Below are 25329 nucleotides of genomic sequence, written 5' to 3'. Positions count from 1 at the left end.
TACGAAATCCAGCATAGGACTGCGTGATGTAGTGGCGAATTATGTGTGCCGATCCCTTTGCACTTGACAGATGGAGATTTTTTTCAATTCTGATGGTTTTCAAATGTCCACTGCGATCTTTTGGCACTGCGCCCAGTGTGCCAAGCACCACTGGGACCACTTTCCCTGGCTTATGCCAGAGTCGTTGCAGCTCTATTAATATTATTAGTATTAATATTTATTGTTGTTGTTGTTGTTATTAAGGTTGAAGCCTACAGATATCTAACATTTTACAATTTTGTACAAGTGTAACTTATCCAAACATGGGTAAGTTAAAAATGTAATTAGTAAAGAATGTGTGTAAAGAGAAACTTGCTAAAGGCAAAACTGAATGGTGGAAGCATGAATACCTGGGCCATAACTATGATATGATACTGTTGGAATTATTAACTGAACCCAAGCTGAACGGAATAAATTGAACCAAAAAAACCAAGAAACCTGATGACTATTTACTACGCATTACATCCCAATAGATCACTATTGGGATGTAATGCGTAGTAAATAGTCATCAGGTTTCTTGGTTTTTTTGGTTCAATTGATACAGTATATTGTTTATTTGTTTATTTGTTTATTTGTTTATTTGTTTATGTGTTTATGTGTTTATGTGTTTATGTGTTTATTTGTTTATGTATTTATGTATTTATTTATGTATTTATTTATTTTTTATTTATTTATTTGTTTGTTTGTTTGTTTGTTTGTTTGTTTGTTTATTTGTTTATTTGTTTATTTATTGGATTTGTATGCCGCCCCTCTCCGCAGACTCGGGGCGGCTAACAACAGCAATATAACAAAATCCAATACTAAAAACAGTTAAAAGCCCATTATATAAAAACCAATCATACATACAGACATACCATGCATAAAATTGTAAAGGCCTAGGGGGAAAGTATATCTCAGTTCCCCCATGCCTGGCGGCAGAGGTGGGTTTTTAGCAACTTTTGAAAGGCAAGGAGGGTGGGGGCAATTCTAATCTCTGGGGGGATTTGGTTCCAGAGGGCCGGGGCCGCCACAGAGAAGGCTCTTCGTCTGTTTGGTTGACGGGACCCAGAGAAGACCCACTCTGTGGGACCTGACTGGTCGCTGGGATTCGTGCAGCAGAAGGCGGTCCCTGACGTAATCTGGTCCAGTGCCATGAGGGGCTTTATAGGTCATAACCAACACTTTGAATTGTGACCGGAAACTGACCGGCAACCAATGCAGACTGCGGAGTGTTGGTGTAACATGGGCATATTTGGGAAAGCCCATGATTGCTCTCGCAGCTGCATTCTGCACGATCTGAAGTTTCCGAACACTTTTCAAAGATAGCCCCATGTAGAGAGCGTTACAGTAGTCGAGCCTCGAGGTGATGAGGGCATGAGTGACTGTGAGCAGTGACTCCCGGTCCAAATAGGGCCGCAACTGGTGCACCAGGCTAACCTGGGCGAACGCCCCCCTCACCACAGCTGAAAGGTGTTTCTCTAATGTGAGCTGTGGATCGAGGAGGATGCCCAAGTTGCGAACCCTCTCTGAGGGGGTCAATGATTCTCCCCCCAGGGTAATGGACGGAAGAAATGGAAGCAGAGATTTACTTCAGGTCAAACATTGTATAAAAGACAGCCAAAAACTAGAAGTTGCAAGTTAAACATTGGAAATTACTGAATATATAGGAATCAAAACATGAATATTGAAATAATTTAATAAAAACAAGAATAGAATGCTGGCAAAGAAATATATTAAATGGTCAATTTCTATGAAATTTGGAGAGGGGGGATAGATAAAAATAAAACCTGGCAATGGCTTATACCTGAAACATTAAAATAAGAAACTGAAGGCTTGATTTTGTCTGCATAAGAACAAGCTGTTCAAACTAATACATTCAATTATTAAAAGTGCAGATTGTGCAAAGAAACAAAAGAAACAATAGATCATACATTCAGCTCATGCACAAGATTATAAACAATGACAACACAGCTGCCAAATTTATTCACTGGGACATCTGTAAAAAATTTCATTTGCCAGTAATGCCTGTGTTGGTAGCAATACAGATTTGAAAAAGTAGTTGAAAATGAGCATATTAAAATATTGTGATAATTCTGAATACAAAGTCATAAAGTCTTGGCTCATAACACATCATTAACTGTAGTTGAAAAGAAGAAAGTATGGATAATTGATGTGGCAATAAAAGAGGATAAAAGACAAAAAATTGAAGAAGATCGCAAAGAATCGAAAGCAAAACTGAACGATTATGGCATAAAGTGGCCATGGTGTTCTCATGCTTTTGGCTCAGTGGATGCCACGTCAAAAAAATCTTGGATGGTATTTAGAAAATCTGCATATTGATAAAATTTTCATCTGTCTATTACAAAAGGTCACATTGCTGGGATATACTTGGATATGGCACATGTACTATGCCAATACATTATGACATCTTAGCATTTGGTGTATGAAGGCCAACACTAACTAAAGAACTGGTAACTGTGATTTCACATAATATTGTTTAACCCATGAGTTTTCTGGAGCACTTTAACTTTAAATGAACCAACTGCTCTTCTAATTTTCCTCTCCTCTTTTCCTTTTTCTGCACAAATCCTACTCTTAATGACTTTGCTCCTCATTCAAAATTCATCTCCCTTTGTTCTTGGCTCTATAACTGCTGCTTAAATTTCTTAATTTTGGGGAAAAGTGCTTAAGCAAGAGCTGTCATCATCTATTTTTTAAATTCAACAGAACCTATTGCTGCCACCCATTGACAACAATTTATCATTACAGTTTCTCAGTTCATACAATATTGATTGATTTATTTGCTCAAATTTCTTTGCCTCCCAACTCCTGAGGGACTCTGAAATCTAAATAGATTTATTCTGTTTTCCAGTTACTCCATACTCTTCCATGGAGTGCCTATGTGTATAATTTTTTAAAAGTAGAAATACAAATACGTTTTTAAGAGCTGCCAAACTTCCTTGCAGTTTGCTTCAGTTCCAAAATTATTCTGTAATGGAGGAAACCCCAGGAGATTAATTAGATTTTACATATGTGAATACAGGAATGAAATCATTATCACCATCTCAGATACAGAGGAATGGGAAGAATAGATTAATAACCTAATAACTTAATTAACTTTGGGGTGTATTAATAGCTTGATTGGCTTTCAGTATTAATGAATCTCCCTTTGGAAATAGGTTTAGTGTAGAGGATTATTTGCTATTATTTTTGACCCAACCAAAGGGGGGGGAGATGAATTATTTTGAGGGAGGGGCCATCTCTTTGAACATCCAAAAAAGTGTTGAAAACACTTGATAAATATAAGAAAGTGACCCCAACTGTGATGATTGCAACATGCAAGGAACAGTTTGTTTGTTTGTTTGTTTAGTTAGTTAGTTAGTTAGTTAGTTAGTCCAATACACAATAATAGAATAGAATAGAATAGAATTTTTATTGGCCAAGTGTGATTGGACACACAAGGAATTTGTCTTGGTGCATATGCTCTCAATGTACATAAAATAAATATACATTTGTCAAGAATCATGTGGTACAACACTTAATGATTGTCATAGGAGTCAAATAAGCAATGAAGAAGCAATATTAATAAAAATCTTAGGATATACGCAACAAGTTACAGTCATACAGTCAACATGGGAGGAAATGGGTGACAGGAATGATGAGAAAAACTAGTAGAATAGAAGTGCAGATTTAGTAGAAAGTCTGACAGTGTTGAGGGAATTATTTGTTTAGTAGAGTGATGGCGTTCGGGAAAAAAACTGTTCTTGTGTCTAGTTGTCTTGGTGTGCAGTGCTCTGTAGCGACGTTTTGAGGGTAGGAGTTGAAACAATTTGTGTCCAGGATGTGAGGGGTCAGTAAATATTTTACCCGCCCTCTTTTTGACTTGTGCAGTATACAGGTCCTCAATGGAAGGCAGATTGGCAGCAATTGTTTTTTCTGCAATTCTGATTATCCTCTGAAGTCTGTGTCGGTCCTGTTGGGTTGCAGCACCAAACCAGACAGTTATAGAGGTGCAGATGACAGACTCAATGATTCCTCTGTAGAACTGAATCAGCAGCTCCTTGGGCAGTTTGAGCTTCCTGAGCTGGCGCAGAAATACACAATGAAGGTCATAGAGAATATAGTAGAGAAGAAATATGAGAAATATGAGCGTGCAGTTCCAATCTCTACCTTATTCCTCTTTTTAAAAATCATCTTTTTTTTCTATGCTTCTATACCAAGTACTTCTGATTTCCATGTGCTGCCATGTACAACACATTTCCCAGTTGTAGTACGGAGGGATGCTGTTCTAAGAAGGTGTGTGTGAGACATATCAGGAGAAATCAAGCTGGGAATGTTTTTGCGGTCGTCATAAATCCGATCAGAAAGTTTTCTCACAGAGAAATGTGAGAAAGGAAGAAATTGTGAAATCTGCTGGAGAAAAGACAAAGCATTAAGGAAACAGCGGGAGGGCGGGAGGAGAGGTTCTGATTTCGGTATCTCCAAGAAACGGAGCAAAATAACTTATCTAAAACCAGAAGAATCACCTATATTAAATATATATAGGAATAAAACTGCTTGAATCTGCACGCTTACACAAGCAGGAAATTATAGCTGTAAAGACCCCATATATAGCAGCAATGGGAGTCTTAAATACTAAGAATATTATTAGCATCGTAGCCACCAGTTTCAAAAGCTTTATTCATACAACCCGATTACAGAATTAAGACATTTTCTGGGTTTGCATATTCCTGTGTAGACTCCAGGGGTCCCCAAACTTGGCAACTTTAAGACTTGTGAACTTCAACTCCCAGAATTCTCCAGCCAGCTATGCTATGCTGGAGAATTCTGGGAGTTGAAGTCCACAAGTCTTAAAATAGCCACGTTTGAAGACCTCTGCGATAAACAAATCAGAGTTTTAAGTCCTTATCAGATAGGAAGCTACAAAAAATAACTATGGTTAACCCTAAACAAGGTGAATTAAAGGTTAAATATGTATTTGTATTAAATGTATTAAATAATATTTTCTTGTTGGACAAACCCAACCATGTGGGAGGTTTGAGATGGCAAATCCTGGTTTAAACTACAATCTCTTCATCTAGCTGATGATTTAGGGGCCCTAAATCAACCACTAGCTTGTCCATATATTTGAATTTAGTATGTATGACTGGTACGTGTGTTATTGAATTGTTTTTAAAGTTTTAATTAGGATTTTAGATATTGCTCGTTTTTTCCTTGACTTCTTTTTATTGCTATTGCTAATATTATTGTAATTTTATACTGTTGTGAGCCGCCCTGAGTCCTTCGGGATTGGGTGGCATAGAAGTCAAATTAAATGAATGAATGAATGAATGAATGAATGAATTAATTAATTAATTAATTAATCAACAAATCAACGGATGAATGAATGAATGAATGAATAAATAAATAAATAAATAGTTTTATTTGATTCTACCAAAATGGTGAAAATTGTTACCATAACCAAAACTAGCTGGAATTATATGAGGAGTCTCTATACACTGTTCCCCGCACGCACTTCTTGTATCAAGTTGATAGCCTTGCCCATTTTTCCCACAATAAATGTCTGGTTTCTCAGAACGTACGATTTCCAGTTCTTTCTGGTGAGAATTTGGCCCTGTTGGTGTTCTTGCACTCATCACAAAATATCTCTTTATGATCTACAACTTGGAACTTGTATCTTCCTCTGGCATTGTTCTGAATTACTGTTTTATGGCATTCATTATTTTAATGGCCTCCCCTGGTTATGCAATCTCGGGAAGGGCAGCCCAACCCCCTCACCACATTGCTCAGCTATACATTTTCAGATTCAAGCTGGTATTTGGATCAATCAATCAATTATTAAATTAAGAAACAAGCACCCATTGACCTTCTAAACTTCAGGAGCATCCTTCTTCTCTCAAGATGACGTCGCAGATCCGTCAGAACTACCACCCTGAATGCGAGGCTGCCATCCAGGGCCGCCGATAGACGGGTATTACTGGGACTGCTGTCCCGGGCCCGGGCAAATTGGAAAATTGGGGGGGGCTGAAGACAGTTGACTGCAGCTTTCAGAATTCCTCAGCCAGGAATATGGAGAAGACAGTTTGAAAATTTAAAAGGGAAGGAAGGAAGGAAGGAGGGAGGGAGGGAGGGAGGGAAAAGAAAAAGAAGAGAAAAAAGGAAAGAAAGAAAAAGAAAAAAGAAAGAAAGAAAGAGAAAGAAAGAAAGAAAGAGGAAGAAAGGAAGGAAGGAAAAAAATCAAAAAAAGAAAAAAGAAAGAAAAAGGGAAGGAAGGAAGGAAGGAAGGAAGAAGGGAGGGGGCCCCCAGACACTTAGGCTGTATGGGGCCCCAAAATTCCTGATGGCGGCCCTGCTGCCATCAACCATTTGGTGAACATTGAACTCCATGCTAGCTATGTCTACTTGTCCATGGCCCATCACTTTGACCGTGATGATATAGCCTTGTGCCATGTGGCCAAATTCTTGAAGGAACAATCCGAGGAAGAGAAAGAACATGCCGACAAGTTTCTGAAGTACCAAAACAAGCGAGGGGGACGTATTGTCTTGCAGGATATCAAGAAGCCAGAGAAAGATGAATGGGGCAACTCTCTAGATGTCTTGGAGCAAGCCCTGAAGTTGGAGAAGGAGGTCAACCAAGCTTTGTTGGATCTGCACAAGCTGGCAACTGAGAAAGTAGACCCTCATCTTTCTGACTTTCTGGAGAATGAATTCTTGGAAGAGCAAGTAAAGGCTATCAAACTCCTGGGAGACCATTGCACCAATCTGAAGCGCCTGGGGCTGCCCCAGAGCGGCATGGGCGAATACCTCTTTGACAAGTTCACCTTAAAAGAAAGCAGCTAAACCTTGTTCCCTGGAAATATGCAGTTTGTTTTGTGGAAAAAAAAATTCAAATAAACAAATAATTAGCATTGTGAAAAAAATAAATAAATAAAATAAATTAAGAAACAAGCAAGCAGAATTCTGCAATGCACTGAATATTTTAGGAAACAAAACTTTATTAATCTATATGTTATTGTTCCTGGGTGATTTTTCCACCTTTGGAATCTGCTTAAAAAAAAAACTGCATGTATTCAGCTGGGGGTCTGAGTAAGCTCTGAATTTCATCACTAAGGGGCTTTAAAAACTTTAATCAGAACATATTTTAGAGCATGTTTGAGCATGTTTGCCCAAGTTCGCCTGGTGCACCAGTTGCGACCCTATTTGGACCAGGAGTCACTGCTCACAGTCACTCATGCCCTCATCACCTCGAGGCTCGACTACTGTAATGCTCTCTACATGGGGCTACCTTTGAAAAGTGTTCGGAAACTTCAGGTCATGCAGAATGCAGCTGGGAGAGCAATCATGGGCTTTCCCAAATATGCCCATGTTATACCAACACTCCGCAGTCTGCACTGGTTGCCGATCAGTTTCCGGTCACAATTCAAAGTGTTGGTTATGACCTATAAAGCCCTTCATGGCACCGGACCAGACTATCTCAGGGACCGCCTTCTGCTGCACAAATCCCAGCAACCAGTTAGGTCCCACAGAGTGGGTCTTCTCCAGGTTCCATCAACTAAACAATGTCGCTTGGCGGGACCCGGGGGAAGAGCCTTCTCTGTGGCGGCCCCGACCCTCTGGAACCAACTCCCCCCAGAGATTAGAATTGCTCCCACCCTCCTTGCCTTTCGTAAGCTTCTTAAATCCTACCTCTGCCGCCAGGCATGGGGGAATTGAGATACTCTTTCCCCCTAGGCCTTTACAATTTTATGCATGGTATGTCTGTATGTATGTTGGTTTTACAATAGGGGTTTTTAACTGTTTATATTGGATTGTCATATGCTGTTTACTACTGTTGTTAGCCGCCCAGAGTCTACGGAGACGGGCGGCATACAAATCCAATCCAATCAAACCAACCTGCGGATAAAACATTCAGCAGGTTTTATTAAAATTAACAAAGCCACAAAGATCATTAATAGGTTATTGGCTATTTAATATAGGCTTAAATTTTAACCTAAGCAACATGCCCTGTACAAGCCCTACATTTTAGAAGGCACAACCCCCAAAGTAATAAACAATATCAGAATATTTGGGAATCATTTTTCTAGCTTTCAACCATTCGTGTCAAATTGAAAAAACTAGTTTTCAGCTGATCTTGAGCTATAACTCTGATCCATCCTCACTAACTAATCAGGTCAGATTTGTAAGGGAAGCTTTGATCCTTTTTGAACCTGTTTATCACAGATGTTTCATTATACATCAATATAACTACAGTACTCTGATAATGGCTACTATGGATCTGAAGCAAGTTTCTGAAGGAAGGAAAGAGCATATTATGTCCTATTTTCAGGCTCCAGAAATATCTAAAGTAGAAAAGTAGCTCTTGTAGACATATTCCAATGGCTAATTCAGTGGGCCAGGGTTTGCTCATTTGTGTTATTCAGTTGTCCAGAACTTCGCTGTTCATGATCTTTCAGATAACAATAAGCTTGGCCACCCTGTCTGTCAATCATAAGGTCAACTCCAATTCATGATAATTATAGCCCAACTTTCCTATGGAGGCATTATGTTTGGGCTATTTAGAGGGGAATCAATGTTATGATGCAAAATGGATGGGGCTATGAAATTCAGTTAATTTTTTGTTCAGCTATTTCTATAGTGATACTATAGACATGATAGGTTCCATGGCTTAGTATGGCAGAAAGGAATTTTAGTGCTTTCCGGAAATTATATTTGCACTCCGAGAAGCACAAAATCAAGGGTTCAAGGGCCTTATGGGCTCCAAAACTTAGATTTTGCCCACTTCTGAAATAAACCAAGGATTGATCAACAATTTACTCTTTAGTCACCAGTGGAGGGCACTATTGTATCTCAAAAATGCCAAATGATAATAGCAATTGTGTTTGTATTGTAATAAATATAATTTTGTACATCAAAATTATGCACAAAGAGCAAAGCATCGTCCATCTGCTTCCACTCAAGAACTCTGGTGCCACTCAAGTGGTTTTCTTGAAAAATAAAAGCTATTTCCAAAAGTCTGTGGCACCCAAACAAAGACACTGTGGTTAAATTCATACCAAATGCTGCTCATAGTTCTTGGAATTTACATCCCAGCCACGGTAAGTGAACCAAGCAAAACATCATCATTATTCTCATGACAGTATAATATTAAAGTAATAAATAGTGATAACATATAATGGGGAACAAAATGACTCGGAACGTCAATTATTATACTAGACAATGTCTAAAATTTTAACTGTTTTTTTTTAAAGAAGTCTGTTTTTGAAGCTTAACTTCATACCTTAGCTTGACATTGTTTGCAAGTAATGTTTGATGCTCTATAAAAAGGCAAACAAAAAGGTATATGCAAACTAAAGCCTGCACTGTTGAAGAATTACAGTGGTACCTCTACTCACGAACTTAATTCATTCCGTGACCAGGTTCTTAAGTAGAACAGTTTGTAAGAAGAAGCAATTTTTCCCATAGGAATCAATTTAAAAGCAAATAATGTGTGTGATTGGGGAAACCACAGGGAGGGTGCAGACCCTGTTTCCTCCCAGGAGATTCCTAGAGAGGCCCCATGGAGGCTTCTTCCTGCCTTTTCTGACCCTGTTTCCTCCCAGGAGCTTCCTAGAGAGGTCCCATGGAGGCTTCTCCCCACCTTTTCCGGCCCTGTTTCCTCCCAGGAGATTCCTAGAGAGGCCCCATGGAGGCTTCTCCCTGCCTTTTCCGGTTACAGTTCTGGAGGCTCGGGTTTGTAAGTGGAAAACGGTTCTTGAGAAGAGGCAAAAATATCTTGAACACCCAGTTCTTATCTAGAAAAGTTCGTAAGTAGAGGCGTTCTTAGGTAGAGGTACCACTGTACATGAGTTTTTAACCTTACCTGCTGTTGCAAAGAGCAACCGGCTTTATAGAATAATTAGTGAATGAACTACACAGCTGTTCTTCTTTAAATAAATGCCATTATTGCAAAAATAATGAATACTAACTCTATTCCTCGTGATCACAATTATATCAGTTATATTATTCCAATTTTTAAATACAGGTAGTCCTTGGCTTGTAATCATAATGGGTACCAGACTTTCCGCTAGCAAGCAAGACAGTTATTAAGTGAATTATGCCAGATTTTACAACCTTTTTGCCATAATTGTTAAGCACATCGCTGTAGGTATTAAGTGAATCGTGTGATTGTTAAACAAATTCATCTTCTCTTATTAACTTTGCTTGTAAGAAGCCAGCTAGGAAGGCTGCAAATGATGATCTCATGACACCCGGCATGCTGCTACCATCATAAATATGTGCCAGTTGCCAAGGGCCTGAATTTTGACTGCAACCATGGAGATGCAGTGACAGTAGGGGTGAAATGTTCACTCATGCCTGCCAATCACTGGAGAGCTGGTTGCGAAGGGAGCCCGAGGCTTCTCCCATTCCCCCGGATGACACCATTTGGGTTCTTTTACCCTCTGCGCATGCACAGAATGCTTTGCATATGCGCAGAGGGTAAAAGAACCCAAATGGCGGTGTCCAGACAAGTGGGTGGAACCTCGTGCTCCCTTCGCAACGGGCTCTCCGACAACCGACAGGCATGAGTGAACTGGGATAATTTCACTCCTGAGTGACAGTCATAAGTACAAGGACCAGTCAAAAATCACTTCTTTTCCAGTTCTGTTATAATTCAGAGGATCACTAAACAAATGGTTGTGAATTGAGGACTACCTGTAATTACCATATTTTTGGAGTATAAGACACACCTTTTTCCTCCCTAAAAGAGGCTGATAATTCTTATCAGAATTATGCATCTTATATTCTGAATGTAGTTTTTTTTCCCCAGCCCTAACTAGCTGCTAACAATCTTCCTAGCTCTTATCTTGTAGGCTCTTTCATTGTTTCACTCTGCAAATAATGTTTTCCAAGCCCTAAGTCTTTGCAGGGGTTTTTTCATTGCTATAACTAGGTCTGAATAAATTTCTTTCCAGCCCTAACCAGGTGCTAACTGTGTTCCCAGCTCTTACCGGTTTGCAAGCTCTTTCATTGTTACTTTCTGCCAAGAATGTTTTGCAAACCCTGTCTTTGTAGGGTTTTTTTCATTGCTTTACTTGCTCTTAATGTTTTTTTCCAGCCCTAACCAGATGTTAACAATGTTCCTAGGGCTTGCAAGCTCTTTCATTGTTACTCTCTGTGAAGAAGAATGTTTTCCAAGCCCTATGTCTCTGCAGGGTTTTTTCCATTGCTGTACTTGGTCTGAATGTTTCTTTCCAGGTGCTAATGATATTCCAAGCTCCTACTGGCTTGCAAGCTCTTTCATTGTTACTCTCTCAGAATAAAGGATTTTTTTTAAGCCCTAACCAAATAATGTGCTGAAGCTGACCAGACTAAGGACACTAGCCAGATGAATACTTGGTAAACAGATTCTTTTCCCTAATTTCCTCCCAAAAAACTAGGGTGCGTCTTATACTCCAGTGCATCTTATACTCCAAAAAATATGTTACTTTATTAAAATAAAGATTTCATCCTGGTAAATCATTTGAATATCCCATCAGCCTGCATGAAAAATTCATAGTACTCTGCGGTGTTTTTGTCCCAAAGTCCTATAATAATTAAATAAAAATGCTATTTATTTTATTTTATCTGTTCTGTGGGCATCCAAACTTTGCATAGGCTTTAGAGATAGTTTCTGTAAGATACTTCTTCCTTCCATGCAATTTTGCCTTTGCAGCCTTGGGCAGCGATTAAACCTGCAAGTCTTTAGATGGCCGACAGAAAACAAAATACATACCATCTTTAATTGACCGCTGGAGCTCTTATCAGCTATACGTCAACTCAGGCTCAAGAAGGCTGAGTTAAGAGAAGCAGACTCTTTTCATCTGCATTGCCCACTGCAGAATTAAAGCATGAGCAGGCAGGAATTTCCAAAATTCAGACATCACCATGAGCTGGGCGCAGGGCTGGAATCAATCACTGGATGTCCACACATCGACAGAACCTTCCATTATTCATTTTGTTTTGACAAACATTTTTGTTAAAACCATGTATTCCACACGCTCACATGAATAGGACATGCCTGAATAAAACAATTTACATTTTCAACAAAGTCCCAAGATTGAGTTGTTACAGTGCAATGCAGGGTATCAAACTCACATCGTCATGCCGGCATCACATGACCAGTAATGGGAGGGGGCGCCTACGAGAGCGGGACCAGTGGGGGTAGTAAGTGTATGCACTGTTTATTGAATACTTAATAGTTTTTTTAATTGTCCTCCCTTCTCTACTACCTTAGTATGATTCTTAATTACTTTTTAAAATAGTAAATAATTAAATAGTACGTTTTTACACATAAATGGTTTAATCATTTTCATCATTATCTATGAACCTTTATAGCAATTAAAGAAAATTGAGCTACTTGCCTAATCTGTTATCGTACCGAACCTGGTGGGTTCAGTACAAAACCTTAAAATGTTGCTGTACTCCTCAACAAATAATGCTGTCTATCATTTGTCCTTTTTGCAGCTATTCAAATAATGTGACTTAATCAACTGAAAAAGAGTCCAAGCACCTATTTGAAAACTTATCTTGGTCGGTAAGCCACTCCCACCCAGTCGTGTGACCATTCCCGGTCACATGATTGTCAAGCCACTCCCACCTGGTCACATGACCATCAAGCCACATCTACAAAAATAAGCCACAACCACAGTATGGCAGATAAAATTTGGGCAGCCCGTCACTGCACGTGATGTATTAGGACATTTTCCCCTTCGCTAAACCAGAGGTGGGTGTGGTCAGTGGGCCTTCCAGCCTGTAGGCTGGAAGTTTGACAGTCCTGGTGTAATGTAGTGAATTAAAATGGTGGCTCTATCTGATTGCTAGTTGCTACTTAAATCAGTAATTGTCATTGGGTGTATCCTCCATTACCCTGGGGGGAGAATCATTGACCCCCTCAGAGAGGGTTCGCAACTTGGGCGTCCTCCTCGATCCACAGCTCACATTAGAGAAGCATCTTTCAGCTGTGGCGAGGGGGGCGTTCACCCAGGTTCGCCTGGTGCACCAGTTGCGGCCCTATTTGGACTGGGAGTCACTGCTCACAGTCACTATCAAGCCCTTATCACCTTGAGGCTTGACTACTGTAATGCTCTCTACATGGGGCTACCTTTGAAAAGTGTTCGGAAACTTCAGATCGTGCAGAATGCAGCTGCGAGAGCAATCATGGACTTTCCCAAATATGCCCATGTTACACCAACACTCCACAGTCTGCATTGGTTGTCGATCAGTTTCCGGTCACAATTCAAAGTGTTGGTTATGACCTATAAAGCCCTTCATGGCACCGGACCAGATTATCTCAGGGACCGCCTTCTGCTGCATGAACCCCAGTGACCAGTTAGGTCCCACAGAGTGGGTCTTCTCCGGGTCCCGTCAACTAAACGATGTCGCTTGGCGGGACCCAGGGGAAGAGCCTTCTCTGTGGTGGCCCCGGCCCTCTGGAACCAACTCCCCCCAGAGATTAGAATTGCCCCCATCCTCCTTGACTTTCATAAGCTGCTTAAAACCCACCTCTGCCGCCAGGCATGGGGGAATTGAAATACTCTTTCCCCCTAGGCCTTTACAATTTTATGCATGGTATGTCTGTATGTATGTTTGGTTTTTATAATAATGGGTTTTTAACTGTTTTTAGTATTGGATTATTATTATATGCTGTTTTATTATTGCTGTTAGCTGCCCCGAGTCTCCGGAGAGGAGCGGCATACAAATCCAATAAATAAAAAATTAATAAATGAGGAATTCACCAAGATCAAGAGATCCAATAGCAATCGCCTCCTTGAAGCTGGAAAAGCAGTTTTCCTCCTATCTGGATGCATGCTGAAACAAAGAAATTCAACAACAAAAATGTGAACATAACACAGGGTTTAGCACACCTCGCAATGTTGCACCATTCAGGTGTGCACCAATAAGTTGTAATATGTTGGATTATAGACTCCTGGCAATTCACCAATAAATTTTACAAACACATAATCCATTAAAGTGTAAATAAAGTTAACAATCTTTTCTTAGATGTCCACATAACTCATTTATTTATTTATTGTGCATGCACACCCATCTCATTTATATGAGGAGTGCAAACTATTAAAATAAAAACTAAACTAAACAGTCAAGACTGAAAAATAACTTTGACAGGATAAAAATAGCTGCTGAGGACATTCATAACATTGTTGGGGTCCTTGGTTGTCTTTGAGCCTGGTGGATTTCATGCAGACCTTTCATTACCAAACTAGGTAACATCATCATGAAACATCTGAAAGAAAACCACAAAGCTCAAATACCACAGATCCCACATTTCAATTCTGAGCTACGGATTTTCTCTTCTATCAGCATTCATAACTTTACACGCTCAAATCAACCATAAAAATACTCTATTTGTATTCCTAAGGCTCCTAGTAGAATGGTATAGAAGGTCCAATATTTTTATGCCTTGGAAAAGACCAGCAAAGTTGGGACAAGTCTAATCTCACAAACCCTTGATGTGAGTGACGTCAAGTTGGTCACCTTTAAGCCAGTCACATGACCTTTAAGCCACCACCACCCAGTCACATGATTGTGAAGCCCTCCCACCTGGTCACATGACCAGCAAGCCGGTCAATTTCCGATCACAATTCAAAGTGTTGGTTATGACCTATAAAGCCCTTCATGGCATCGGACCAGAATATCTTCGGGACCACCTTCTGCCGCACGAATCCCAGCGACCGGTTAGGTCCCACAGAGTTGGCCTTCTCCAGGTCCCGTCGACTAAGCAATGTCGTTTGGTGGGACCCAGGAGAAGAGCCTTCTCTGCGGCGGCCCCGACCCTCTGGAACCAGTTCCCCCCCGGAGATAAGAATTGCCCCCACCCTTCTTGCCTTTCACAAGCTCCTTAAAACCGACCTCTGTCGTCCGGCATGGGGGAATTAAAATTTCACTTCCCCCTAGGCTTATAGAATTCATACATGGTATGCTTGTATGTATGAGTGGTTCTTTAAATTGGGGTTTTTTAGATTATTTTTAATATTAGATTTGTTTACATTGTCTTTTTTATTGTTGTTAGCCGCCCCGAGTCTTCGGAGAGGGGCGGCATACAAATCCAATCCAATCCAATCCAATCCAATCCAAATAAATAAATAAATAAATAAATAATAAGCAAGCCGCATCCACATTTTGTGGCCATGAACCACATACCCCCAAGACTTAACTCAAGATTTAAATCATAACTTTTTTCATGCCTCTGTACACCCTCTGTAATGATATTATGGCCCCACAGGGGTTGTGGGCCAAAGGTTGAGAACCACTGCTCTAGTGAATGGGATCTCCTCCTCAGTTGAATCTAACAGGAGAGGTGGGGAGAGGTGGTCTGATAAGTAACCTATAAGTACTCAACAATAAATAATGTATGTATCACAGAGCAGCAATATCAGCACACTAATCACCGAGAAACATAGATAACATCACCTCATTTTCCATGTGCTTCCTGGAAGAACTCCGTGTTCAATAACAAGGCAGTGTTTTAGGACCAACACTCTTCCTATTCTACATAAACGATCTTTGTGATCATATTATAAGCAACCGTGTTCTCTTTGCTGATGATGTTAAACTATTTAATACCACCGACAACGGTGCTACCCTTCAAAAGGACCTTGACCATATAGCAGAATCTCAACCAACAAATGCTCTGTCTTACACATTGGTAAAAAGAATCAGAATACAAAATACAAACTTGGAGGAAATGAACTTGTAGATGACTATCACTCTGTCAAAGACCTTGAAGTACTCATATCCAATGACGTAAGTCCTAGAGCCCACTGTAAAAACATTGCCAAAAAAGCACTAAGAGTTATTAATCTAATCTTACGTAGCTTCTTCTCTGGCAACATTGAACTGCTAACCAGAGCATATAAAACATTTGTTAGACCAATTCTAGAATACAGCTCACTGGTCTGGAACCTGCATTGCATATCTGACATTAATGTAATCGAGAGAGTCCAGAAATATTTCACAAGAAGAGCCCTTCACTCCTCCGCTCGTAACAAAATACCTTACTCCAACAGACTTGAAATACTGCAATTAGACATTTTACAACTACGTCGCCGCCGATCTGATCTAAAAATCATATACCAAAATGTCCTTCCTGTTAATGACTACTTCACCTTCAACCGAAACAACACATGAGCACATAATAGATTCAAATTAAATGTAAACCACTCTAAACTCAACTGCAGAAAATATGACTGCAACAATAGAGTGATCAGTGCCTGGAATGCACTACTTGACTCTGTGGTTTCTTCTCCAAACCCCAAAATCTTTAACCTTAGATTGTCTATAGTTGACCTCTCCCTATTTCTAAAAGGTCTATAAGGGGCGTGCATAAGCGCACCACTATGCCTACCATCCCTGTCCTACTGTCCTATTGTCCTCTTTTATCATTACTTTTTACTTATGTTTATACAAACTACTTTCCTGTACATGTTTGACAAATAAAATAAAATAAAATAAAATAAAATAAAATAAAATAAAAAAATAAAATAAAATAAAATAAAATAAAATAAAATAAAATAAAATAAAATAAAATAAAATAAAATAAAATAATAAAATAAATAAAATAAATAAAATAATAAAATAAAATAAACTTTCAAAATAATAACATGGAGTTAAGTTTGATCTTCAGAGAAAGGCTGATCCACAGAGCAAATATACTGATTGAGGCCCTATTCACTTTACAGGAGTGAGAGACCAACAGCATTTTACCCGTGAACCCATGCATCAATTGAGTGGGTTCCAACAGGAGAGTATCAGCCCCATAAACCCCATAGTTAGTCCTCTTCTGAGCATCTGATCTCAGCTCTGACTGAAACTCATGGATGTCCCCTCTGTGCTATTCCTGGGATTACCTAGTGAGCAGAATGTTGGTGGCCTCTACCCCACAATTCCTCCCTTCATCTCTAACATCTTGCCAGCATGTGATTCTTCCTAGGTTGTCAAACTAGAACTCCCAGATAGCTCACCAAGCTCTTGATAGGAACCAGAGTTTCAGCTTCAATAAATGGAAGGTCATAAATTGTGCGTTCCTAACTCAATATTTGACATCGCCTAGCCAATTGGAGCTGCCTGGATAGGAAATTATTAATAGGGGGTTTTGTTCCAAAGAAAACTTGTCCTTCTACACTCTGCAAAGTTCTCTAGTTTTCTGCTGGCTCTAATTCTTCATTTGTTATATGCCTGAATGCACATTTTAATCCTACTCTTTGGCTTGTTCCTCAATTCTGCCTCTTGGCTCACTCTTTTGTCCTGATTAATGCTACCATCCAGTGTCTCCTGGGTTTTCATTGATGTTTGGGTCTTCTCACATTGCAGAGTTGAAATGCTATCCATTTATTTTCCATAAGGGATGGTTTTAAGTTGGACCACAGCGGATTGTCTGTCAATAACTGTATCAAGTTAGCACTTCAAAATGGGAAATATCAGAATAGGCAATAATCAGAACATATTTTTATTTATTTTTATATTTAATTGGATTTGTATGCCGCCCCTCTCCGAGGACTCAGGGCAGCTCACAGCATATACAAAAATAAAACAATAATATAAATCCAATTAATACTACATTAAAAACAACCATTATACTCAGTTAAAAGAAAGTAAAACCTATCAAAACAATCATTCAACACTTCATACTTAAAACATTCATACTTAAAACAGGATCGGGGGAATATCTAAAACATACCAACCAATCTTTTAAAAGGCTGTGTTATTTCAACATAGATACCAAAACTACAGTGAGTCACAATACCACCAATAAGACAAGGTTCTCAAACTTGGCAGTGTCATGAACCACAATTTCTAAATATGAAATAGTTCTGTTCACTTGTCTCATCACTTTGATAACACAAATCCAGGAATCTGCTCAAAATAATATCTCTGAAAAAATAGATTATAGTATAGTCAGAAAGAAGCTTCCATGTAAATATTTTTCATTGAATGGCATTTCTTGATGTTAAGAGCTTAGCAAATTCTTTTTTTTTTACTGAGAGAAGTAGCTTAATATCCATCTTGAATGTAGGATACACTCAACCTATTCTCCAAAGCACCTGAGGTTAGAACAAGAAGCAATGGGGGGAAACTAAACAAGGAGAGAAGTAACTTAGAACTAAGGAGAAATTTTCAGACAGTCAGAACGGTTGGTAAGTGGAACAGCTTGCCTCCAGAAGTTGTGAATGCCCCAATACTGGAAGTTTTTAAGAAGATGTTAGAAAACCATCTGTCTGAAGTAATGTAGGGTTTCCTGCCTAAGCAGGGGGTTGGACTAGAAGACCTCCAAGTCCCCTTCCAACTCTGTTGTTGTTGTTGTTGTTGTTACTCACTCAAGAATAGGAATACTGAAAGGTATTATTGTCATTAATCCTTTTAATATTGCTGATGGGTAGTAGTATTCAATTAGATAATTAAAACAATTTTAACAGCCTTACTAATTAAAAGGCATTATCTGTAATTCCATGCCCAGTGCCCATATTTCTTTTAAAAACTGAATGAATGTAATATAGTTTTGTTGGGTGGTATAGTTGTGCCCAAAATGCTGCTGTACTACAATGGAGACCACAATTTTCATTGTTGAGCAAGATAGCAATAGCAATAGCACTTATGTGCCGCTTTATAGCCCTCTCTAAGGGGTTTACAGAGTCTATTGCCCTAACAATCTGGCTCCTCATTTTATTGACCACGGAAGGATGGAAACTGATTCAACCTTGTGCCCGTTGAGATTCGAACTGCCAAATTGAAGACAGCCAGCAGTCAGCAGAAGTAGCCTGCAGTACTGTATTCTAACCACTAAACCATCACAGTTCTTACAAATACATCTTCACAAAATGGTTTGTTAAAGTGTGTTGTACCCAATTTTGCAATCATTTTTGCCATGGTTAAGTGAATCACTGCAATTGTTAAGTGAATCATATGGTCATTAAGTGAATCTACCTTCCTCTATTGACTTTGCTTGTTGGAAGGCAGCTGGAAAGTTCCCAATTCATGGTCACATGACTTCAAGATGCTGCAATGGGTCCTAATTGCTAAGCACCAGAATTTTGATCACATGACTATGATGACGTTGCAACGGTCATGAGTGTGAGGACCGATTGTAAATCCTTTTCTCAGTGTCTTGGTAACTTTGAATGGTTCTAAGTGTGCATAGATACACATTTACAAGGAAAAAAGCCATAATCATTCATAAACCATAATTGTGCATGTCAGGATCTAGTAATAAGAAATCGAGAGAAGCTAAATTCTTCATTTAATAATAATAATAATAATAATAATAATAATAATAATAATAATTTATTAAATTTGTATGTCGCCCCTCTCTGAAGACTCATTTGGTATTTACAAGCCTTTTAAAAAAAGCACAGCTAAGATAAAACATTTACATCCACCCCCTTTTCTCCTGCTTTTTCTGGATGAGCCAATTGTTTGGAAAGCCTGGAGTTTGAGCCAGTTGAATTTCCATGCACATACAAAGTTCAGTCCTTGTTAGACACAATCTAAATGTTTCTGCACTGCTTGAATTCTCTGTGCAGAACAGGGGGGGAAAATGTGAGTTTTTGGCTTAGGCAATTTAACTACCAGTTTAGCTTATGAATCAGACTCAACTGATTAGATAGCCTTTATCCTTGAAATTTGTGGTCCCCATTGTCATTCCTTCTATTGCAGCTGTTTCAAGACATTGTGGTTATTTAATTTCCATCCAAGGTGTTTAAACCTAAGCACTTTGCAACTTTCCTTAGATAGTGCTGGGGGGAAAAGCAGAGAAATGCTACTTATGCACCAGTACATCTAAGGATAATATAAACCTGCTTCACTCAAGTACTGGAAGATGGAAAAAAGGGCAATACTCTGGAGATTTAGCAGAGGAAAATAAGATACGTTGCCAAGGTGTTTCTAACCATTTTTAGTTTCAAGACGAGAAAGGCCTGTAAGTAGAGATACTGCCAGGTTTTAGCCATGATGGTTACAGCATTAGAACAGAAAAACATTATCTATGCATTTTTTTAAAAAATAGAACAGAGCAAATGTTTTTTTTTAATTCACTTTAGATGGAAACAAAAACCAATCACTCCTTATTTTGTGCAACTAAATGACCAACCTCTAGTTTGGTCTGGTTTTTAAGGCACCAGGCTAGAAACCAAGAGCCTATGAGTTCTAGAAGAGATTGTCTGAAATGGTAGAGAGTTACCTGCTTGAGCAGGAAGTTGGATTTGTTGTTGTTAGTCACAAAGTCTTGTCCGACCCATTGCAACCCCTTGGACAACTTTCTTCCAGACCGTCCATTAAAGCTCACTCCGACTGCTTCAGTGACTCCATCCAGCCACCTCATTATCCGACATTGCCTTCTTTTGCCCTCAATCCTTCGCAGCATTAGGCTCTTCTCCAGTGAGTCCTTCCTTCTCGTTAGGTGGCCAAAGTATTTGAACTTCATCTTCAGGATCTGGTCTTTGAAAGAACCATCAGGGTTGATCTCCTCTAGGACTGACAAGTTTGATCACCTTGCAGTCCAAGGGACTCGCAGGAGCCTTCTCCAGCACCATAGTTCAAAGGGCTCAATTCTTTGGCCCTCAGCCTTCCTTATGTTTAAGGTGACCAGATTGTAATATTGGTAAAGCAGGACATGGGGGTGGTGTCTTACACCCTCTTCCTTGGGCGCTCTTTTCACCTCAACGCCCTGAAGAAGCAGCCACCTTCGGGCAGCACACTCTGCCCCCTTCAGGTTTGGGGGCAGGTGGCTCGCTCCCATTTGCTTTTTTGAGCATCTCCGAAACCGCAGGCACTGAAGACTGAAACTTGACCCTCCCCAACATTTGAAGGTTGGCGGGGCCGGTCGGCCACAGCAGGCTGGGTTGTTCATGGCCGAGCGAAGTTTTGCCACCTCTCTCGCTGCTGCACCAACCAAAAAACGCCGTGTTCCCCTTGGAAGGACTCTCGGCTGGGAAGAGACAAAGCTGCTGAGACCCAAGCCCTGCAAAAAGTTCCCGGGAACTCCGGCGTGTTCCTGAAATTTGGGGAGGCCCTTTAAGCAGCTCTGGGGAGAGTTGGGAAAATAAGGTAATAATAAGGTACCTTATCTCAGTAACATAAACAGCTTCCTGGGCTTTTGGGGTAGCTCTAGAGTCGGAATCTGCCCGGGTGACCCCAAAGCTTCCTGCTCATCATGAGAGCTTCCTCATTGTCTTGTCCATCTTTCTTTCCCCCCATTTAAAAGGGCAGCCCTTGTAGGTGGGGGAATATCTGACAGCGTATAAATCTAATTAACCTAAAGAGCTACGCTTTGCGGAGAATCGGAGGTGGAAACTGGGAGCAAATCCTGAAATAGTGTTTTTTTAAAGAAAAATAAAGCAAAATAAAGCAGTGTTATACTCGAGCGTGAAAGTGGCGGGACTTTTTTAAAATGCTGCGGGACACGGGACAAATTGCTAAAAAGTGGGACTGTCCCACCAAAAGCAGGACATCTGGTCACCTTCCTTATGGTCTAACTTTCACAGCCATGCATTTATTTATTCATTTTATTTATTCATTTGTCCAATACACAATACATATGGAAGAGAATAGACATGAAGTAATATATATAAAGATAATATGTAAAAATAGAGGAGAAGATATATGAAAGGAAGAAAATATATATGATATATGAGATAAAGGAAAGACAATTGGATAGGGGACGAAAGGCACACTAGTGCACTTATGTACGCCCCTTACTGACCTCTTAGGAACCTGGAGAGGTCAATCGTGGATAGTCTAAGGGAGAAATGTTGGGGGTTAGGGGTTGACACTATTGAGTCCGGTAATGAGTTCCACGCTTCGACAACTTGATTGTTAAAGTTATACTTTTTACAGTCAAGTTTGGAGCGGTTAATATTAAGTTTGAATCTGTTGTGTACTCTTGTGTTGTTGCGGTTGAAGCTGAAGTAGTCATTGACTGGTAGGACATTGCAGCATATGATCTTGTGGGCAATACTTAAATCGTGTTTTAGGCGCCGTAGTTCTAAGCTTTCTAGACCCAGGATTGTTAGTCTATTTTCGTAGGGTATTCTGTTTCGAGTGGAGGAGTGAAGGGCTCTTCTGGTGAAATATCTTTGGACATTTTCAAGGGTGTTGAAAGGGTCCGAGATGTGGTATGAGTTCCAGACAGATGAGCTGTAATCAAGGATGGGTCTGGCAAAAGTTTTGTAGGCTCTTGTGAGTAGTGTGAGATTGCTGGAGCAGAAGCTATGTAGGATCAGGTTAACAATTCTAGAAGCCTTTTTGGCGATATTGTTGCAGTGGGCTTTAGCACTTTAGCATTGCAACTGGGAAAACCATAGCCTTGACTATACACACTTTTGTTGGCAGGGTGATGTCTCTGCTTTTGAGTAAGCTGCCTGGGGTTGGATTAGAAGACCTCAAAGGTCCCTTCCAAGTCTGTTATCCTATTAGGCATTATTTCATGCCTAATTTCTTTAATTATGAAAGGCAGCTGCAATAATCTTATGAGATGGATTGGGTTGAGAGAGAATGACTGACCCAAAGTCCCTCTCTCTCAGCCCAATCCATCTCATAAGATTATTGCTGTGGAAAAATAGGAGCCAAGAGTCATCATGTATGTTTATTGCCTTGAGTTATATATTTAAAAACTGGGATTAACAAATATTAATTATAATATCAAGACGTTTTGAAGTTGCTAAGATGTTTACTCAGAGATACAGCTGCGATGTGCCATTATTAGCTTGACATTTTTTATCTTTATTTCAGAACAAAATAGAGAAATATGGATCAGTTTTGCATTAGTGATGAAAACAAATAAGACTAGAAACACATCCATAACTAAAATATTTCCCTCCTGAAGATTTCTTTCAGTATACTAGCAATTTGGTTATGTACTATGTAATTATCTCAACCAGTCATAAGATAAAGACAGTCATACTGGCTGTAAAAAAATTAACATATTTATTATGGCAATACTCAACCTGGAAATGGTGTATATGTATCTGCATTCTTTTCAACTTATGATGATGATTTATCATTGAAGCATGGAGTTTAATCATACTTCATTCTTATTTAATGAGTAACTGTATTTCTGAAAGGTTCAGAAATAAAGTCCAAGGCCTTCAAACCTACAATTATGCACAGAGATTATTGTCCTGGCTCTTGAACAAGCCAAATTATATTCATATTAATTTATATTCATCTTCCTATTTTAAATGTTTGAAATTCCCCAACAGTGATTCAGAATCATCCTGGTAAAAGTGGATATAAATCTTATGAAAAGACTATGCACCTTGTAGCCTGCTATGCTAGAAAGGAGCTGAGGAAGGAAGGGAGGGAGGGAGGGGGAGGGAAGGGAAGGGAAGGGAGGGAGGGAGGGGGAGGGAAGGGAAGGGAAGGGAAGGGAGGGAGGGAGGGGAAGGGAAGGGAAGGGAAGGGAGGGAGGGGGAGGGAAGGGAAGGGAAGGGAAGGGAAGGGAAGGGAAGGGAAGGGAAGGGAAGGGAAGGGAAGGGAAGGGAAGGGAAGGGAAGGGAAGGGAAGGAAGGAATACCTTATTTTCAGTTTGGCATTATATCTTGAAAATAATCTTGGGAACAGTTATCCTTAAGAAAGAAATAAGTTTATTTATTTATTTATTTATTTATTTATTATTTAGATTTGTATGCCGCCCCTCTCCGCGAACTCGGGGCGGCTCACAACAAGGCATAACAAATCGTAACAAATCCAAATAAATTTAAATATTAAAAAAAGTTTAAAAAGAACCCCAATATACTAACAAGCACCCACACAAACATACCATACATAAATTGTACATGCCCGGGGGAGATGTTTCAGTTCCCCCATGCCTGACGGCAAAGGTGGGTTTTAAGAAGTTTACGGAAGGCAGGGAGGGTAGGTGCAGTTCTAATCTCCGGGGGGAGTTGGTTCCAGAGAGTCGGGGCCGCCACAGAGAAGGCTCTTCCCCTGGGGCCCGCCAACCGACATTGTTTAGTTGACGGGACCCGGAAAAGGCCCACTCTGTAGGACCTAATCGGTCACTGGGATTCGTGCGGCAGGAGGCGGTCTTGGAGGTATCCTGGTCCAATGCCATGAAGGGCTGTAAAGGTCATAACCAACACTTTGAATTGTGACCGGAAATTGATCGGCAGCCAGTGCAGACTGCGGAGTGATGGTGAAACATGGGCATACCTAGGTAAGCCCATGACTGCTCTCGCAGCTGCATTCTGCACGATCTGAAGTTTCCGAACACTTTTCAAAGGTAGCCCCATGTAGAGAGCATTACAGTAGTCGAACCTCGAGGTGATGAGGGCATGAGTGACTGTGAGCAATGAGTCCCGGTCCAGATAGTTGTAGATTATTGAAAAAGAACAGGTCAGAAACTCATTTCAATAGCAAATGAAAATTAATACTACAACTCTAATAACTTCATGAAATTTTCTGTAACAATTCAGAGAGTGGAAGTATGGAAAAATTAAGAATCTGTTGCATCAGACCAAAGACTAATTTAGTCCAGCATTATATTCTTTCTTGTTCTACTAAACAAATTTGAAGAACACTGTAAATAAAACTATCTTGACAGTGTTTTAAGAACTGAAAGTCTTAAATCTATGGTACAGGCAGTATGCCTACTTATTATTGATTTCCTCATTCCCACTTTGTTTAATCCCCTTTTATTGCTAATAAATTCTACACTTTAACAGCATCAAGACATTGATAAAAAAAAATGTCCGTATCTCTAATTTGTTCATGGCAACAGAAGAGAAGCTAAATTCATTTTTCAAAAACAGGGTGTTTTTTTCTTGAAACAAAATAAAGAATTCATTTCTCCCTACCTTTACAGGAGTTGGCTTGGATTAGGGAGGGAAAAAAAACTCAGAGGGTTTGATTATTCTTGTGATCTAAAATAGACCACAAAAATAATTTATGACATAGCTGAAGGGAGGGTAAAATGAGGGGGAAAACTGGACATACCAGTTTCTTTCCTTCACCTCTGGGCATTTATTCAGTATGGGAAGGGAGCTCCCTTTCTGGCAATTTATCTGTGAATGCCAACATTGGATTTCTGGATTTTCTATCTATCTCATAAGAGGTAAAAATATATAAGAATATTTTAAAATACGAGTGGTGGGCCAGTTTGTCATGACAGCTAGAATTAGAATTAGAATTCTTTATATCAGAAGAGAAGGATTTAGGGGTAGTGATTTCTGACAGTCTCAAAATGGGTGAACAGTGCAGTCAGACGGTAGGGAAAGCAAGTAGGATGCTTGGCTGCATAGCTAGAGGTATAACAAGCAGGAAGAGGGAGATTGTGATCCCCTT

General features: G+C 39.8%; 1 protein-coding gene across 1 annotated transcript; it reads left to right on the top strand.

The window, feature by feature from the left end:
* The first annotated feature begins 6374 nt into the window (after positions 1-6374).
* Positions 6375-6926, top strand: LOC139165597 (ferritin heavy chain A-like). Its single transcript, XM_070748802.1, has one exon. It carries the CDS (start codon positions 6427-6429, stop codon positions 6856-6858), a length of 432 nt encoding a protein of 143 aa, XP_070604903.1. The 5' UTR covers positions 6375-6426; the 3' UTR covers positions 6859-6926.
* The last annotated feature ends 18403 nt before the right edge of the window (positions 6927-25329 follow it).

Source organism: Erythrolamprus reginae, chromosome 3 (genome assembly GCF_031021105.1).
Source record: "Erythrolamprus reginae isolate rEryReg1 chromosome 3, rEryReg1.hap1, whole genome shotgun sequence".
NCBI lineage: Eukaryota > Metazoa > Chordata > Lepidosauria > Squamata > Dipsadidae > Erythrolamprus > Erythrolamprus reginae.
The sequence above is the reverse complement of the archived record's forward strand: the minus strand, read 5'-3'. Positions and strand labels throughout refer to the sequence as shown.

Coding starts and splice junctions, on each gene's coding strand:
- LOC139165597 (XM_070748802.1), top strand. CDS start 6,427: ATGGCCCATCACTTTGACCGTGATGATATAGCCTTGTGCCATGTGGCC.